This window comes from Anopheles bellator, chromosome 2, assembly GCF_943735745.2.
Source record: "Anopheles bellator chromosome 2, idAnoBellAS_SP24_06.2, whole genome shotgun sequence".
In the NCBI taxonomy this organism is placed as follows: Eukaryota; Metazoa; Arthropoda; class Insecta; order Diptera; family Culicidae; genus Anopheles; species Anopheles bellator.
Genome location: NC_071286.1, coordinates 73,482,686 through 73,497,420, shown reverse-complemented (window position 1 = coordinate 73,497,420; position 14,735 = coordinate 73,482,686). Strand labels below are relative to the sequence as shown.

Here is a 14,735-nt window from a genome sequence, read left to right as displayed (position 1 = left end):
AGACGGATTGAACCCCGCTCAGACACGGGAACGTCCCGGCGCGACACCGGTCGCGCAGCAAAAGGACGTTTGCCTCTCGCTTCGGCCCTACAACGCTGTAAAACACGCGACACGTGGGGAGCGCAAAGTGCAAACGAATATCGGCGGAATGCCGATTGCAGGGCGAAAGTGTAAAACGTGTACTCTATTAATACCTATCGATAGGCAACGTATCGCAGTTCGTTCATTCGCCTCGCTCTGGGCAGGTTACGGCAGGTAAGTGCTATTTTTGAAAAGGGACGAACCCACCCACAAACAGTCCCTTTCGCACAGCACAGGCGGTATGTGTGCTTTATCCAAATTCGTTATCACTGACCATCTTGAACCGTTGTGTATTACAAAAACGGCACTGAGCTACATTCGCGCGAGCTGTTGTTTAGACCAAAAAGGGTAAAGTTGCTCAATCGCACGCACGCAGCCAGTCGATATTGACGTTTACGTGTACGAGCTGTCAAAACACGAATCGCAAAGAAAGCTGAAAATTGGATTGGAAAAAAGATGCAAAGGGAAAACTAGCAAACTTCTGGTGCAAAGTAATGTGAGGACAGGGCCGTGTACACAGTTTTCCATCCGCCACCCGTCCGTCGTGCATTCGCAATGGAAGGTTCCGGCGACATGTTGGCGATCTATAATTTCAACGAAAATGAAATGCTCGACGTAAGTGTTCCGACGGACACTCCGATTCCCCCCCGACCGTAATGCCCGTCGATCGATCGATTCTCTTTTCCGCCTGCGTCTGGCTTCCGTCCCGAAAAACGACCGATTTCGGTCCAGTCGTCCAGAATTTCGACCGTTTTTCGTTCCTCGATCGCATACTGAACTGGCGTAGGCGTAGGAGAGAATCGGGTATCGTTCCTCCCAACCACTCCGCAACCCGAGAACCAGCCTATCGGATGATAAATAATGCTCTACTACCTCCCGTTCCTCCGTTTCCATACTGTGTGTTCCATAGTTCGATGTAAGTGATCCGCAACAAAACACACAAACAAACACACATAGTTCTGAATTATCCAGACGTAGGGCCACCGTACGACGCACTCCGGATTCAGTGAGCTCCGCTGAGCGAAGCAGTTTTTCTTACAAAACCTTCTATATAAGAATCTCTAGCTCCCGTCCATCGAAAGGCGGCACGGCGAACTGGATCGCAACGCTCCCGGCGGGACCCGTTCTGCTTGCTCTTTATTAATTCTTTCGCCAAATCAATCATCATGTCCATTTGCCCATTTCCCCGACCCAAGTATCGTGCCGTGCCATTGGTTACATTCTTCAAAAAATTGTGTCCCCATCGCGCATCCCACGTTTCTAATTCGCCGTTCATCTGTTCGCTATTCATGCCCTCATCGTTCTGCGCATCACCACGGTGCATCGTTTCTTCTTGCAGGGCAGCAGTGCATTAGAATTTCCCGATCTAGATTTTGTTTACGCAGATGCGGACAGCCACACCAATGAGATCGCCGAACTATACAGCTACACCGAGCAGGCGGAGTTTCAGCACAATGTTAAGGTGAGTGGCGCCCGCGACGAACGCGCGACCGTGGTCTTACCGCTTCCGTCCTACGTGTGGCAGGCATTCGAAGATCAGATGGAGCTGTACAAGCTTCCACCCTGCTGGCAGAAGCTGACCGATGCCGATCAGAACGGGATCGTACTGAAGCTACTCGACCAGCTCGATATGTGCAAAAAGAATATGCGCATGAAAGCGGCACGTTGCATCCTGTACCTGGCGCAGGGCTGTTGGGCCGAGGTACAGTCCGACCAGGAGCAACAAGCGTGGGCCCGCAAAAACGTGATGCTGCTGTACCGGTCCGGTGTGTTTGGTGCGTTCGTTGAGCTGCTGAACCTGGAAATTGAGTAAGTGGGAGCGTTGTGGAAGGAGTTTCTGGTGCGTCCACTTTTGATTATCATTCATTGACCCCTTTTAGCAACTCATCCACGGCTAACATTGCGATGCGTAAGATTGCTGTCTCGCTGGCCGATTCGGTCGATTTGCGTGTCATCCTGTCCGTACTGTACATCATCACCGAGGTGATGCGGTCGGAGAAGGAAAGCAAAAGCCAAGAGTACGCCCGGTTGGTGTCAACGTTCGTCACTGAAATCAGTAAGTCAGGACGCGGTAGTCACACCCCATGAGCGCCCAGTATTGAATCATCTCGTCCGCCCCATTGTAGCGTACCCTATCGGAGACGAGCTACTATCCGTGAAGCTACTCGGGATGGTCACCCAGTTCTGCACCGGTATGGCACCGCATTTTCCAATGAAAAAAGTATTACTCTTACTGTGGAAAATATCTCTCGTGTCGCTGGGAGGCATGGACACGCTAAAGGAACTTAAAGGTGAACGCATAAACGGGGTCAGCCGGCACCCTTTTCGTAGCTAACGCGATGATTCTCCCATTCTGCACCCGTTCCAGATAAGTACCGTATCGCGGCTGGCCTCTCACAGAACCGCGAAGACACGCTCGAGATATCGAAAGTGATGCGAGCGAGTTCGCCACCGATCACTGCAGTGGCGATCGAAGAGAGACAAGACAAGCGCGGCAGGCCATCCCGAAGAGTATGTACGAACCCTAGTCAATCGCAAGAGGTAGTGAAGCTTTCTTGAGTCTCATCCTGATTTATTCTTCTTCCAATTTCCTCTGGCTCCAAGTTTTTCTATTTTTTTATTTCTTTTACTACTCTTTTACTACTATCTTTTTACTACTACTTCTACTACTACTGTTGCCACACTACTCTATTAACATTTCCCTAATCTTCTTCTCTTAAAGCTCTCTCTTTCTCTGTCTTTTCACCGTTTCTCTCTTTCTCTGCCTCTCACACAATTTTCGTCCTTTGCTGAAACAATTTCTAAGCAATCTAGTACTCCTCTGACTGAAACTGAGCGAAACTCTACGCTGAATCCTTCGACCTTCTTCTTCTCTAGACTGTCGCCAAACTGTTTGACGCTTTCCAAATGAAATCTCTTTTCATTACACAGCTCCCCGTTCTTGAGCTTTTTTTCAGTTCGCTCCAACTTTTGCCTCTATACTTTCGGCTGGTTCTTCTCCTTTCGGCTACGCGTTATGCTCATGAAGAACTCTTGTCTTCTTGCCACCCCGCTCGAAGGCTGTGCTGACTGCCGCGTATATATTGGCTTTCATCATCTTGCCTGGTCATATTGTTTAATGATTTAGTCATACCCCGCAACAACGATTGAAAGCGCAGGGATCATTCTCGCGACATCCGATGGGATCGAACAGTCACATTTTGCCATCGACCTCTATGGTGGCCCGTTTCGGGCTTGGGATTAGAGAGCCTCACATCTTACGTTCTCTTCTATACCTCTTACTCTACTCCATTCCGTATTTGTATCTTTCTCTTTTCCACAACAAACTCAAGGAGAGCGATTGCTACCACTTGGCCGCAATATATATGATCGTCGAGATATTAGTAACGAAACACTAACATCTAGAGAATTTCACACATAACCACACACCCCAAAACATCCTAACACACAGAGGCATCATCCAACCGGTTTAGAGGGAGCAATAGTTTGTGATGTTTTGTGCCCGTTGTTCGCTTAGCTTGTTTCTTTGTTGTATTAGCGAGTTGCGTTTTTTTTCTTCTAGCTGATCTTCTCCTCCAATTAGATGATCGTTCGTGTACACGCCACGTATCCGTTAGTTTGCATACATCATCTGCATACATGATTAAATACTGTGGTGAGAGCGTCCGAATGCACGCGCTGTTCACTTTATCATTAGTGCTTGGCGCGCGTAGGAAATGTGTAGAAATTGTGCTGTTTTGCTTAAACAATAGAGCGAATGCGGTTGCAACGATACTGTAGTATAGTGTAAAGGGCTTGAAGCTCATTTTGGTCAGCCGTGGAAATTTGCCTTATTACTCTTTTTCATCTTTTATAGCTCTCAATGTTATTTCCATTTTCTTTACTCTCGAAGTTTACTCTCGAATTAAGGATCAAATTCATACGCCGCACAACGCCTTTGAAGACAGACGACAAACATTTCCCGAACCCTGAATCACTGCATCGCTTTTTCCTCGGTTGTGACAAACAGGAACCATTGTTGAGCAACAATCATGTGGGGCGGGCATCAGATTTCATCTGGCAGCCACAGCGATTCATTTAGCTTCCCACGAGCACACGGCAGAAGGGTTGCTAAGTGCGATTAGCAGTCGTTGAATCAATTTGTCCAGATTGTTTGTGGAGTGTAAAAAGAAGTTTAAATGCTTGGATATCGCACTGATTGATTCGTGTATGTGTTCGTAGGTCGCTAGGTATCACCCAACGCTGATGGGGCTGAAAAGTCCCAGGCCTAAGTAACAAATCGTGTTTTTGGGTCCAAAATTGGCTTTAATCATCAACATAGTCTCCACCAACAGCCACACAAGCTGTGGAAACAGTGCCGCTCAAACAGTTGAATATTTCTTTTGTAGAATGATTTCTTTTGCCTCAAAACCTCAGGTTCAGCGCTAACGACTTCATTCGAGCGAAATTTCGTACCGAAAGAGCATTTTTTAAGTTCTGCATTAGGCGCTGGGAGCCATTCGAAGTTCAGTCGAACGCATCTACATTGCATTGACTACGTTTGAAGTCAGCAAACCAATTGTTTACTGTTGTTTCTGCTGGAGTAGAGTCCTTATAATACTTTTCAAGCAAATACTTCGTTTGAACGGTTTTTTGCCCAGCAAGAAGCAGTGTAAAACTAAAACATGAAATTGGTTTTGATATATTGCTTTGAAAATAACAAAAGTAGTGCCACTTTCAGCACGGTCACTCACAAACCTATGAGAGCAAACTTTAACTGAAAAAGCAGTGAATGCAATAAAACTAGCACCATCTATGTGTTAGGCCCGAGATTTTTTAGCCCATTTGTTACGCATTTCGCAGCACGAACAACTTCATCTTGGGGCAGAACACTCATAACGTTACTTTAGAAATGTTGACACATTTTTTTGAATCTCGTCAACGCCAACTCGGTTTCAGTTGCAAACGAAACGTTTCAAAATTCAACAAACTCGTTTGTGACCCTTTCGTAAGTGTCCTTTATTGGTTCCAAACTAGATTTTGAGTATGTACGTATGTGTTACCGATTTTACGTATGTTTACGCTTGTCCCATTAATTCACTATCACCGCACTGGCATTTGATCGTACGTTCGCAGACACACATACAGACATCCGTTGCAATCCGCTTCATTAATCGTATCAATCCCGTATATCATCCCCCAAACCGAAACACACCATAATTGGTACATATGTACATAGGGAAACAAAAACGGAACCAAAACTGGACCACCGGGAAATCTAATCTATGTTTCTTGACTCTTCCTTACGTCAACCGTCCCTCGATCGTCGTCGTGCGCCCAGAGCCTGATCAAACAAAGCTCACTGGACGAACAGGAACAGCTCGGGTTGGAGATGGAAACGTCCAATACGGAGAACGAGGTAGACCTTACGGATTTCTGGGGCAAGTACGAAGATCCGATCAACGGTGGCACGGCCTCGGCGGACGGCGCGGCGTCAGCGAGCGCAGGGGCGACGGCCACGGCGCCCGACGGCGGCAGCACCGTGGACGGTGAACAGAAAGGCGATGGTGAACAGTCTCCACCCCAGCCGGCAATCGCACCCGCCGAGGAGGAACCACCGCAGGAAGTCACGAACCGGTTGCCGTGGGCCCCGAAAATCCGGCGTAAAGATATCGACATTTTTCTCAACAACTCACGCATCAAGTTCATCGGCTATTCGCTGAAGGATGACCACGAGACGCTGGCCGGACTACCGCAACCGATACAGGAAGGGTTTAAGACACTGAAAAAGGTAAGCCTGGGCGGCGAGAGTGGCCAGGCCAGGCCAAGCCAGGAGGTTGATGTCCAAGTCCGTTTCTCGACAGCACATGTACGTGAGCTTGGCGGACGTGCAAATTCGGCAGGAGGAAGACATCAACCGCAATCCGATGTCCACGTCGGAGGGTGAAATTACGCTGACACCGACCGAAATCCTCTACCAGGCGATGCTGCCGAATCTGTCGCAATACATGATTTCGCTACTCAAGATCCTGCTGGCGGCCGCCCCGACGTCGAAAGCGAAGACCGAAAGCATCAACATCATGGCGGACGTGCTGCCGGAAGACATGCCGTAAGTGACAGGCTGTGCGCCACCATCAGGAGTACGCTCTTCAACCGGTCCCTTTCCTGTTTCAGCATGACCGTAACGCAGTCGACCAAGCTGGGCATCGATGTGAGCCGCCACAAGGAAATCACCGTCAAAGCGGTGTCTGCCATTCTGCTGCTGTATTTGAAGCACTTCAAAATCAACCACATCTACCAGTTCGAGTTCATGTCGCAGCACTTGGTGTTTGCCAACTGCATCCCGCTGGTGCTCAAGTTCTTCAACCAGGACATCATGGGCTACGTCGGCTCGAAGAACGTCATCCCGATCATGGACTTTCCGGCGTGCGTGATCGGCGAGCAGCCCGAGCTGACGTCGGAAACGATGATCATCGGCGACTCGGCACCGTACTCGTGGCGCAACGTGTTCTCGTGCATCAACCTGCTGCGCATTCTCAACAAGCTGACCAAGTGGAAGCACTCGCGCATCATGATGCTGGTCGTTTTCAAATCGGCCCCGATACTGAAGCGCACGCTCAAGGTGCGCCACGCGCTGATGCAGCTGTACGTGCTGAAGCTGCTGAAGATGCAAACCAAGTACCTGGGCCGCCAGTGGCGCAAATCGAACATGAAAACGATCAGCGCAATCTACGCGAAGGTGCGCCACCGGCTGAACGACGACTGGGCGTTCGGGAACGACCTGGATGCGCGCCCGTGGGACTTTCAGGCGGAAGAGTGCGCCCTCAAAAGTGGCGTCGATCGGTTCAACAACCGGCGCTACCTGCAGGCGCACAATGGCATCCTGGCCGGGATCGAGGGTCTCGACTATGACGATCCAATCGACGGCATCGGCAGCATCGGTACGGCCGGTGGACCTGGTGGGGCTATTGGTGCCGGCGGAGACGGGGGCTTGAATGGTGCCGGTGGTGGTGGCGTTGCTGGCGGTGCAGGACTCTCTACAAACGGTGGACTCCCAGGCGGAGGACTCGGTGGCATGGGTGGAGAGCGTGGCAACGCTTGTTACGGTGGGCTGGCCCGGAAGGCGGAGGAAATTGAGTTGAGTGAAGAATTTAAGCAAAACTATGAACTCTGGCTACAACAGGAAGTGTACAACAACAACATCGACTGGGACGCGCTGCTCACGGTGGAGGAATTTTAAAGAGAGAGAGAGAGAGAGAGAAACAGAGAGAGAGCCGGTGCCGAGTGAACATAAACGTGTGTGGAACACCATAGGCCACAATAAAGATTGCAACTCATCCTGTTAATCCGTAATGTTGCTTGTATCGTTTTGTTGATTGCAAACACCGTACAGCTCTCGGAATGTTCTTTCACTGTTTATTGACTTCCAACGATCGAAATGGCGTGTGTCACCCGGCGGTGGACCGACACGATCGGCCCCCGCAGGGGGCATCGCGCGGTGTAGCTGTTTTCTCTGTGGAGTTCTGTGGAGAGGTGCGTGCGTTCTCGGGATGTGATGAGGCTTTCTTCTTCGAAGATTCTTTTCCATTCACATCCAATGTTCGACCACCTAAAAATCGGACCTTGAAATATGGTGCAGTTGTGGCCTCTCCCTGCTCGCAAGTTCCAAAACTGAAATAACCAACTCTACGATACGTTTTTGAAACACCAAACACCTTTCACCTTACAACCGTTACACATTTACCACCGCTTCGTTGGTTCGCTTAGCTCTTGCTCCTGTTCCTGTGACTATGCGCTCTAGCTTTGCTCTCTGTCCATCCCCAGGTCCAGCGTTAACAACAGAAACTCTTAATTTTACCAATTCTTTTCGGGCGTGCTCTCGTGTTCAGCCTCTCTTTGTTCGCTCCATTTTTGCCGGTTCTTCGTTCTTTGTTACCTAAGTGTGATCAACCATTTTGTAATCAATTTTTCGCCATTTTTGCCACAAAGCGAAATAATATTTCGCACACAATGTTCGGTTCTCGGTTGGAAAGGTAAAGTAACATAAACCCCCCGTGTTAAGCCCTCTGTACGAACTGGTGGCAGAGGCATTTGGCTAGCCAGCAGCCAGCGTTCAAGACACCACATCAGCTGCTCCCTAGCCGATCGGCTGTCGTGTGCCTAATTTGTATCGATAAAGCAGCGAATGCAGTGAAAAATGAGAACATACACAACACTAGTCGGCTGCTATAAACTATTTTATTCGTATATTCTTTCCCTTCTATCAAATTCTATTCTGGCTCTCGCTCTCTCTCTCTTTCAAAATTTCGCTCTAAACTGTTTTGTTTTCTTGTGATATTGCATACAAACTATTGATGGTACATATTACTTGCGATAAGGATATCCAATTGTATACCTAATCCCTTAAAGCAAAAACCCGAAAATGAACTTGCCACGATCACGTACGCCAAACAAACACAGCATGCGGCGCGCAGGAGCACAGGATCACGTGCGCGCTGCCATGCAACTAGCAGCAGTAGCAGTAGCCGCAGCATGCGGTGAGATGATGAAGGCACACGTGACGCGCGTTTCTAACGTGATCGCATAAGATTGCACAAAAATTATCACAACAAACACAACACACCAGCAAATGCATTCCCAATTTATCGTCCCGTCTTTCGATCGCTTCTGCGTTTGAGACAAACGATTTTGTCCACAAAATTCCGCCTAAAAAGGTTTGGGCCTTCTTAAAGTGCGCGTGTGCTTCAGTGCACGCGCATGCGTGTGTTTGCGGCGATCGTGCACCTTTCTTGCCGAACGCAAGAAGAAAATCCTTTGGAGAGCGCCTTTGAGAGTGTATTTTCGTTTCGTTTTTTGCTTGGAGCGAGAGTTGATTGCTAGTTGGAGCGCAGTGTTTGTGTATGTGTGTAGTAGGTTGATATTCATATTTTTCCATGTTTTAATATTATTATCATTTATCGACGTACAGACTGAAAAATAATAAAAACCCCCACGATTTCTAAACCCAATTAAGCTAAACTTTGATCATTCATTCATTCGTTCGTTTTCGCCCCGCGCTCGGATTGTTTTGAGACACAGTTCTCCGCAAAACAAAACAGAAAAATCAACCCCTCACTTCCCGGGGGGGGTGGCAAGTTTCCGCCAGTAGCTCATCTGCGCGAGCGCTGCTGTCTCTCAACCGGCAGCCATACCGGACCGGATTGACTCTTGTTTTTGTTCATTACGCAGCAGCATATTATACTATGTCTATTGTTTCTTTTGTTTTCTCTCTCTTTTTATCTCTTTCTTTCTTTCTCTCTCTCTCTCTCTCTCTCTCTCTCTCTCTCTCTATCTCTTTCTCTCTCTCTTACACTTACTCTCCAATCCCAATATGCAGAGATGATGTTGGTTTTTATGTCGGTTGTTTTTTTTCTACAAATTTAGTTTTCAGTTTATTTATAGGGATTTGCTTTACTTTTGTGTTGTTTAACCATTATGTGTTAGTGTTTCCGGGTGTAATGCCATAACTAGGTTGGAATCTCGCTTACTCGCTAATAATTTCTCCACCTGCGCCGCCTCCCCGGAGTGTACCACCAGCATATTCGGTTGCCGCACCATCTCCATCATTATCCGTCCGACAAGCGCCGACTCCAGCGTTATAACGATAATTATTAGCATTTTACAATTCATGCAGTAGTCGTCACTTACATTCAAGGGTCCATTAGCTACAACGGGAAAGAACACGGGACCTACTTTTAGTGGGCCTGTGACACGAAACCTAGGCCGGAAAGCTGTCCTCGGTTCTCACCTGCGGAATAACATCACTTGGTGCAGCAGCCACTGTTCTGTCGGCTGGTTTCATTTTGCGTTGGTCTTATGTTTTGCTGCGGTCCGGCGCCCTCGTTCTTGGGTAACTTTTTAGCTAGCAACAAAAACACAACATTGTAACATTGTTAAATAAATCAAACCACCCAACATAGAAAGGCAGCGGTGGACGGAGTGGTGGGGCGCAACTGGTCCAAATAAGATTAGTTCTTAAAACCTGACCAACCCGAGTGAGGCGTGCATTAAGTGAAGCCCCTCACTAGTAAGCGCAGTGTGCACCCCAATGACGTATACACAACTGTGTGACGTGTGTGCTGGAACGTTATTTTTAAGTCCCATGTGCAAATATGACAGGTCAGCCGGCCCCACCAACGGTCACAAATCCCTTTTATGCACTCGTGGTGGCCTTGAACTTTCTTTTTTACCGTGAAGGTAAAGTAACGGTCACCGATTGCTTCATATGCTCGGGTTGCTTAGCAGTGCATTCTACCCACTCACCTATTGCAAGGAATATATCATTCACATTCACGGCCGTCTTTGCGGATGTTTCCATAAACAGTAGCCCATTGTCGTCCGCGTACTGCTTGGCTTCTTCATAGTCCACGACGCGACTATTTGCCAAATCGGCTTTGTTGCCAGCTAATGCAATCACAATATTCGGCGATGCCTGGAAAGAAACAGAGCGGTAGAGAGGAGTGCGCATATGTCAGATTAGGCAATGCACTAGGAGCGTTGCATTCGACGGCAGCAAGGTTATCACGGGTGAATGATCCCCGTAAAGGCAGTTACCTGTCTTTGAAGCTCCTTGACCCACGTTTTGGCCCGTGCGTAGCTATCACTGTTTTGAATATCGTACACAACGATTGCCGCCTGAGCACCTCGGTAGTACATCGGTGCCAAGCTGTGGTACCTGTGTGTGAGGGGATGGCGAAGCAAACATAAGCCAAAGGGGCCAAGAGGCTGGGCGCACCAACAGGGTTACTAGTTACTCACCGTTCCTGTCCGGCGGTGTCCCAAATTTCAAACTTCACTGTCGTATCATCGATACACAGGGTTTGTGTCAGGAAGGCGGCACCGATCGTACTTTCCTGATACTCGTGAAACTGTCCCTTAACGAACCGCAACACTAGCGATGATTTGCCGACCGCCGACTCGCCCAGAAGCACTAGCTTGAACTGGCATATTTTGTTCTGCGTGGAACCGTTAGGTCGCTGTGCAGCACCGCCAGCTCTCGGACTTGAAGCCATCCGTTGTTTTTTCGTCAGATGCTTTGCCTTCCGGTAGTTAGAGCGGGCGTCTTCTTACGGGATGCTGGTACGGCCGGACAGGGAGGACACTCTATCTGCCTTTACGCCGAGTAGGATCAATTTATCCTACGGTTCGCTGTGTGTTCACTACGCGCGACGTGTATCGCTAATTCTGATGGTTTAAATATGAACAAAGAGACAATTGAAAAAATGAGCAACATACGACTGAGGATTGCCCTGTCCAGGGGGTCAAGGATAGCATGCGCTCAGGTGTTCTCCATCGCAGCACACTGCGCTGCCGGAGCGGTAGAATGAATCAGCAATGAACCGGCGAAAATTTGTGATTCACGCAACATCTTTATCAGTGTACCCCGTTGGTTGCTGCGATGACCCTTGTCAGTGCAGAAAAAATACCCACAGCGTGTTAACATCGGATGCTTTTTCAAGCACTTTTAGGCCACTAATCAACATCGGCACATGCAACGAGTACACGCTCAGACCTTAACCTACGGTTTCGAGTCTGGCCTCTGCAACAACTAGACCGTCTAGTGGCCACTTTCACAAACTTTGAACCACCTTCGCGAGAGGGTTAACCCTGGTACGCATACAAAGGCGCTCGTGTTTACAATCAATATTTACGTTCGTTCCAACAGCACATCTGTGCCACCGCCGTCATGGCCTGCTTTAAGGAGAATCGCTCGCAATGGCGGCTCTGTTGAAACCGCGTAAAGCGGGTGCTCTTATTGTCTCCGTTGAGCGCGCTTAACGGAGATGCAAAAAACGGCCCAACACAAAGCGCCCTGGGGCGGAGAATTCACAAAACGCCCACCATGAAAACAACACCCGAGTTGTTGCTGCGCGGAGGTGGTCAAATTCAGTTTATCAGAACAAATTCACTGTGCTGTTTGCCTGCGCTATTATCGCTGGTAGCAAACAGGAGAGAGCTTATGGCCCCGCTGCCGATCCTGAAGGGGCGTGCTGCGTAGCATTTGCAGACGAACTTTCCTGATTTTCACTGTCGTTCACACATTCTCCCAGGCTGGGCGTGGAAAAGTTCGAATCGAGCTATTCTCTACTCGAGTTCAGCAAGACATTCCAATGTCTGTTTCCCACGGCTCACGGGTCAGTATTTCGCACAAAACTGTGTACGGTTATGTAGGCCAGCCCGAGGATGTGTGGTTCCGCGAACGGAGTTTTATTTATTGATGGCCGCTCTGAACTTTCTTTAAAGACCTTTTTCAAGGCTACGTTGATAGTGAGAGACTTTAAATGACTAACTCACTTCGGCCGAACACCGCCGTGTGTCACGGACACTAACAAAGAGCAACCGATGGCAACCGATTGCGAAGATATTACTACCGCGCGCGTCACCGTCACCGCACACACCGCGAAAGCACAACGGGATGCGCCACTACGAACACCCGCCAGACCGCGGGACGGGAGAGAATCGGTGTGTACACATTTCCAGTCGATAATTTAATAAAGGACTGACTAAAGTGGTGACTCCGCACATAATCTCATTGCATTCTCTTCCGCCCCGTTCCGTCCAATCCAATGTGGCGCCGATTTTCCTTTTCTTGCGATTTTGCCGTGCGCTTTGTGCTTTCGTTCGTATTTTTTTCGTTTGACATTCATCAGTCGCGTTCGTTCATTCATCGTCGTCGTCGCGAGGGCCACAAATGTCTATGCTGGGTGTGTACTGCTCTCTAGCTCTCTCTCTCTCTATCTCTATTTTTCTGTCTATGGAATTCTCTGTCCGTCACTAACACGCATCCACATGATACCATATGTGTGCGACATATTTAAGCGCCCGTCTTATACGCATACGACGGTTCAAAAACATGATCACTTGACTCCAGCTTCGACCGAGATTGCGATAAATGAACGGTGCTTTTCCATCACATTGATCACTTCACTCGCCCTGCTTCGCCCTGTCTAATATGGTAGCCCTTAAAGATCTTTGCACAGAACCATCTTCTCGATGTTCCAGGGAAGTATTGCGTAGCAACACTTACGTACGTGCTCCTCTAAATAAGTTAGTATACAACTCCACCCGCACGTCCTCACAACAGACTTACATGTCTTTATGAACAGTCTCTCTTATCATTGCTTATCTCTCCCAAGGCTTTTGGGATATTACGTTGGACAACTGGGCAGAAAAACCGCTTTCTCGGTTCGTTTCCGATGAGAAAATGTACGGAAGTGTACGGCACATTCCAGCTAAAATTGCAAACAATGACGGGCGACCGTGTGATGGTTACTGTGATGCATATGCTAGCGAGCTCCTGCATATCGATCCGAAGCGCAGCCTGCATTGATATGAGTGCTGCACAAGCTGTTGGCGCCAGTGTTGTAGTTGTGTGCTTGTGTGTCAAGTAGGCAAAGTGGATGACCAGCCAGTGCACTTATTGTACCCGACGACACAGTGCCTGCGGGTGGGGCATTCGCATATTTGTTTACACAAAATGCCTTCCAAATTTCCCTTTAATGATCGCGTCCGATGACCAATGGAATGCGGAAATCACCCGTTTTATGTTTCTCAGCAAACCTGCTGAGTAAGCGTTTTTGTCCTCTCTTTCATTCCCCACATTGCAATGCTCTGTCTCCGTCATCATCATCATTAACTCTGTTGCTACTAATTTGTGCGTTCCGTACCCAATGCGCTGTGGGTAATGCGTCACCTACACTGTGCTAGAAGCTCTAAGCACAGACGGAAGGACCTCGCCTTTCTGTCCGTGTGCCTGCCTTTTCTCTATTTTCCTTCTTTCTCCTTTCCTGTTCTTTCTCACTTGCTCACGCACTGCACAGCGCTTCTCTCTGTCATACTATCTCGCTCGCTCTCTCTCGCTCTCTCTCTCGCGCGCACTCTCTGGAGAGTTTTTATCACCAGCAGATTTTTCTATCGCACCCCGAACGGAGCACGGGGACAGGCCCACATCGAAGGGCAGCGGATGCGTGCTTTGTTGCTTTGTTGCTTTAAACTGCTCTTGAACGGCGACGTAGTGCAGCCAATAATCTTCCCATTCATTGATGACTCCCTCCTGCGTCGCAACACATTGCACAGCGCCCATGGCCAAAACTATGGCAGCGTAATACTAGGAGGACAAAATGCCAATCGCCTCCAGCACACGGTACACACTCATAGCAGGCCTAGAAAAATCTCGCCTCATTACGGCACCATTACGGTCGGGGCGGGATGATGAGTAAAACTTCCAGACGCACGGACACGTAAGCACACGTACAGACACATCCAATGGCAAACACAATCTATTAAACACGGAACACGCACTAGCGTCGAAGCCGTCCCGAAAACGGAACAGCCCAACCACGCACGATCAATATGAAACCACACCTGCACCTGCACCTGCGCTGCGTATCGTAACCGGATGTGGAAGATAGGCGAAAGCCTGGACAAGGATTCCAATAAATACTTAAACGCACCTTCCTTCCGTTTTCCGTTGTCACGACACTAATTTGCACCGAGGAAGAAAATTATGACGACTGAGCTTCACACACTCTCGCGACGAAACTGCTCGAATGATTGATGCTGCTGCTATTCGAGTACGGCCGATGACGGATCTGGGATCTGTCAAACGAAACATCAACATGCTTCGCAATTGTTAA

The 14,735-nt window shown here is 48.7% G+C and overlaps 2 protein-coding genes across 9 annotated transcripts; one reads left to right on the top strand and one right to left on the bottom strand.

Moving 5' to 3' along the window:
• The first annotated feature begins 536 nt into the window (after nt 1–536).
• On the top strand, nt 537–7,395 carry LOC131208523 (striatin-interacting protein 1 homolog). 2 transcript variants are annotated; one of them, XM_058201302.1, is made up of 9 exons: nt 537–696; nt 1,421–1,543; nt 1,607–1,890; nt 1,962–2,137; nt 2,208–2,372; nt 2,450–2,592; nt 5,402–5,851; nt 5,925–6,169; nt 6,235–7,395. In XM_058201302.1, the coding sequence occupies exons 1-9, from the start codon at nt 637–639 to the stop codon at nt 7,298–7,300; spliced, it is 2,712 nt and encodes a 903-aa protein (XP_058057285.1). In that variant the 5' UTR covers nt 537–636; the 3' UTR covers nt 7,301–7,395. The 2 variants fall into 2 exon arrangements, with proteins under 2 accessions (XP_058057285.1, XP_058057284.1); XM_058201301.1 differs by having other exon boundaries at nt 2,450–2,622.
• Nucleotides 7,396–7,475: 80 nt separating this feature from the next.
• Nucleotides 7,476–14,658, bottom strand: LOC131211586 (ras-related protein Rab-5B). Of its 7 annotated transcripts, none has more exons than XR_009156904.1 (7): nt 14,553–14,658; nt 10,858–11,283; nt 10,654–10,774; nt 10,363–10,531; nt 9,848–9,961; nt 9,748–9,788; nt 7,476–9,687 (listed from the first exon to the last, which is right to left on the bottom strand). XR_009156904.1 is itself a non-coding variant. In XM_058205120.1 (7 exons), the coding sequence occupies exons 2-5, from the start codon at nt 11,109–11,111 to the stop codon at nt 9,861–9,863; spliced, it is 645 nt and encodes a 214-aa protein (XP_058061103.1). In that variant the 5' UTR covers nt 11,112–11,283; nt 14,553–14,658; the 3' UTR covers nt 7,476–9,687; nt 9,748–9,764; nt 9,848–9,860. The 7 variants fall into 7 exon arrangements, 6 of the variants coding, with proteins under 6 accessions (XP_058061103.1, XP_058061104.1, XP_058061100.1 ...); XM_058205120.1 differs by having other exon boundaries at nt 9,748–9,764; XM_058205121.1 differs by having other exon boundaries at nt 7,476–9,788.
• Nucleotides 14,659–14,735: the final 77 nt, after the last annotated feature.